Source organism: Entamoeba dispar, genomic scaffold (assembly GCF_000209125.1).
Source record: "Entamoeba dispar SAW760 scf_1105229462013 genomic scaffold, whole genome shotgun sequence".
NCBI lineage: Eukaryota > Evosea > Mastigamoebida > Endamoebidae > Entamoeba > Entamoeba dispar.
In genome coordinates this window covers 8,541-11,173 of record NW_001854980.1, presented here as the reverse complement: position 1 = coordinate 11,173, position 2,633 = coordinate 8,541, and the positions used below count along the sequence as shown (strand labels likewise).

The following is a 2,633-nucleotide window of genomic DNA, read 5'->3' as shown; positions in this document are numbered from 1 at the left end:
TTTCTATTTTATAATTGATGATGGTATATTAATTAATTGTAATGATGAGCATCCATAAAAACAATAATTTCCTATTTCACTAATTGATGATGGTATATTAATTGATGTTAATAATGAACATCTAGAAAAACATCCATTTCCTATCTTACTAACAGATGATGGTATATTAATTGATTCTAATGATGTACATTCATAAAAACAATAATCTCCTAATTTAATAATCGATGATGGTATATTAATTGATATTAATAATGAACATCCATAAAAACAATAATCTCCTATTTTAATAATTGATGATGGTATATTAATTGATTCTAATGATGAACATCCATAAAAACAATTATTTCCTATCTTACTAACAGATGATGGTATATTAATTGATTCTAATGATGTACATCCATAAAAACAATAATCTCCTATTTTAATAATTGATGATGGTATATTAATTGATTCTAATGATGAACATCCATAAAAACATCCATTTCCTATCTTACTAACAGATGATGGTATATTAATTGATTCTAATGATGTACATTCATAAAAACAATAATCTCCTAATTTAATAATCGATGATGGTATATTAATTGATATTAATGATGTACATTCATAAAAACAATAATTTCCTATTTTACTAACAGATGATGGTATATTAATTGATATTAATGATGAACATCCATAAAAACAATAATCTCCTATTTTAATAATTGATGATGGTATATTAATTGATTCTAATGATGAACATCCATAAAAACAATAATTTCCTATTTTACTAACAGATGATGGTATATTAATTGATATTAATGATGTACATTCATAAAAACAATAATCTCCTATTTTAATAATCGATGATGGTATATTAATTGATATTAATAATGAACATTCATAAAAACAATTATTTCCTATTTCTTTAATAGTTATTGGAATATTAATTGATTTTAATGATGTACATCTATTAAAACATTCATCTCCAAGTGATTTAACTTCTGGTGGTATTGTATTTCCATATGATTTTCTATCTGATTTTGTATATTCTATATTTTTATAGATATTTCCTGCTTCTTTCTCTTTTAAATATGTTAAATAACTTACTGGATACCATATTACTTCTTTAAATATTATTCCATCATTAAATATTTCATCATTTTTATTATAAATATGAAATGTTTCAATATTAGGAAAGAATCTTCTTGAATATTCATTTAATGGAATTGGATTAAAATGAAATCGTTCCATATTTCCTTGAAATCTTTTAATTCCTATTTCTAAATTAATAAAATCATTAATATCATTAAAATACATTGATGTTATCATTATTTCATTATATCCTATTCTTCTTTTTCTAATTATTCTTTTATTGATTTTATTATTGTATATTATTCTTTTGATATTTATTATCATTTCTCTTTCTGATGAATATTCTGAATATTCTTCTTCTTGTTCTATCTTTTCTATTATTGTTTTAATATATGTTTCTTTGTTGATTTCTTTATATCTCCATCTTTTTGTGTTTATTTTGTTTTCTTGTTTTATTTTATTATTTATTATTATCCCTTTCTCTTCTTTTTCTTCTGTTATTATTCTATTGATTTCTTTATTTTCTTCTGTTGTATTGTTTGTTCTTATAGTATTTATTATTCTTATTCTTATCTTATCGTTTTCTTTTTTAATATTTCCATATGTTATTTCTGTATTTTCTATGATAAGAATTGGTGTTTCTATGTTATATTCTTCTGAAAGTATTCTTTCAATTATATGATATTTCCGTATGATTTGTACATTGTTTAATCTTCCCAGTTTTGTTGAATTTTCTATTCTTCTTTCATTTCCTTGACTTGTTCCATTAGGAATACAAATGATTGTTCTTTCATTTTCTCCTTTCTTTTCTACTTCTTTCTTAATATTATTGAATATCATTGATAATTTACTTTCTGGTTTAATCATCATTTCTACTCCTTTAATATTTTCTTTTCTAATTTTCACATTCTTCTCATCATTGGAAATGATTTCTTCAATTATTTTCTTTTCTTCTTCTTTTAAATATTTCATTTTATCAATTCTTTCATATTCATTTCCATCATACAAATACACATCCATGTCATCATATTCAATATCAATTATCATTGTTATCATTCTTGGTTTCATCTTTTATTTATTTTTAAGTTCATTTAATTTTTATTTTTATAACATTTTAATATTTTTGTTATTTAAAAATTGCTTTTGAATTAAATAATATAATAATTTATCTTCATTGAATATTTCATTCTTCTTATTCTTCATACAATATCAATCACAAAATACCATTTCAACAAATAAATGAAATGAAGAAATAACAATAAAATGTATAATAAGGATATGAATAAATAAATATAAATAGAAAGAAATAATAATATAAAATAAGAAGTATTTTAAATGAAAGTAAAAGGGGTAAAATATAAGTAAAAGAAGAAATAAAGAAAAAAAAATAATAAAGAAGTTAATTAAGTATTAATAGAACTTGTGTCTATTGTTCCTGGCTCAGGGGAGACTAATCCCGTCCCTTCGTCTTCGTCATGTAGTTCAACTACATATGTTTGGTTGTGATCTCCACAGTGTTCCATGACGTCCATCATGTTTTTAATTACAAGGTTTTTAAT

At 21.8% G+C, this 2,633-nt stretch overlaps 1 protein-coding gene across 1 annotated transcript, besides 7 other annotated features; it reads right to left on the bottom strand.

Moving 5' to 3' along the window:
- Nucleotides 1-3: 3 nt before the first annotated feature.
- On the bottom strand, nt 4-2,142 carry EDI_101150 (uncharacterized protein; the record flags this gene model as incomplete). Its single annotated transcript, XM_001739171.1, has 1 exon — nt 4-2,142. The coding sequence occupies one exon, from the start codon at nt 2,140-2,142 to the stop codon at nt 4-6; it is 2,139 nt and encodes a 712-aa protein (XP_001739223.1).
- Nucleotides 1,267-1,399: a microsatellite.
- Nucleotides 1,426-1,603: a microsatellite.
- Nucleotides 1,501-1,666: a microsatellite.
- Nucleotides 2,115-2,206: a microsatellite.
- Nucleotides 2,207-2,220: 14 nt separating this feature from the next.
- Nucleotides 2,221-2,243: a sequence feature (AT_rich).
- A 68-nt stretch (nt 2,244-2,311) lies between these two features.
- Nucleotides 2,312-2,460: a microsatellite.
- A 6-nt stretch (nt 2,461-2,466) lies between these two features.
- Nucleotides 2,467-2,633: part of a repeat region that runs on past the window's edge.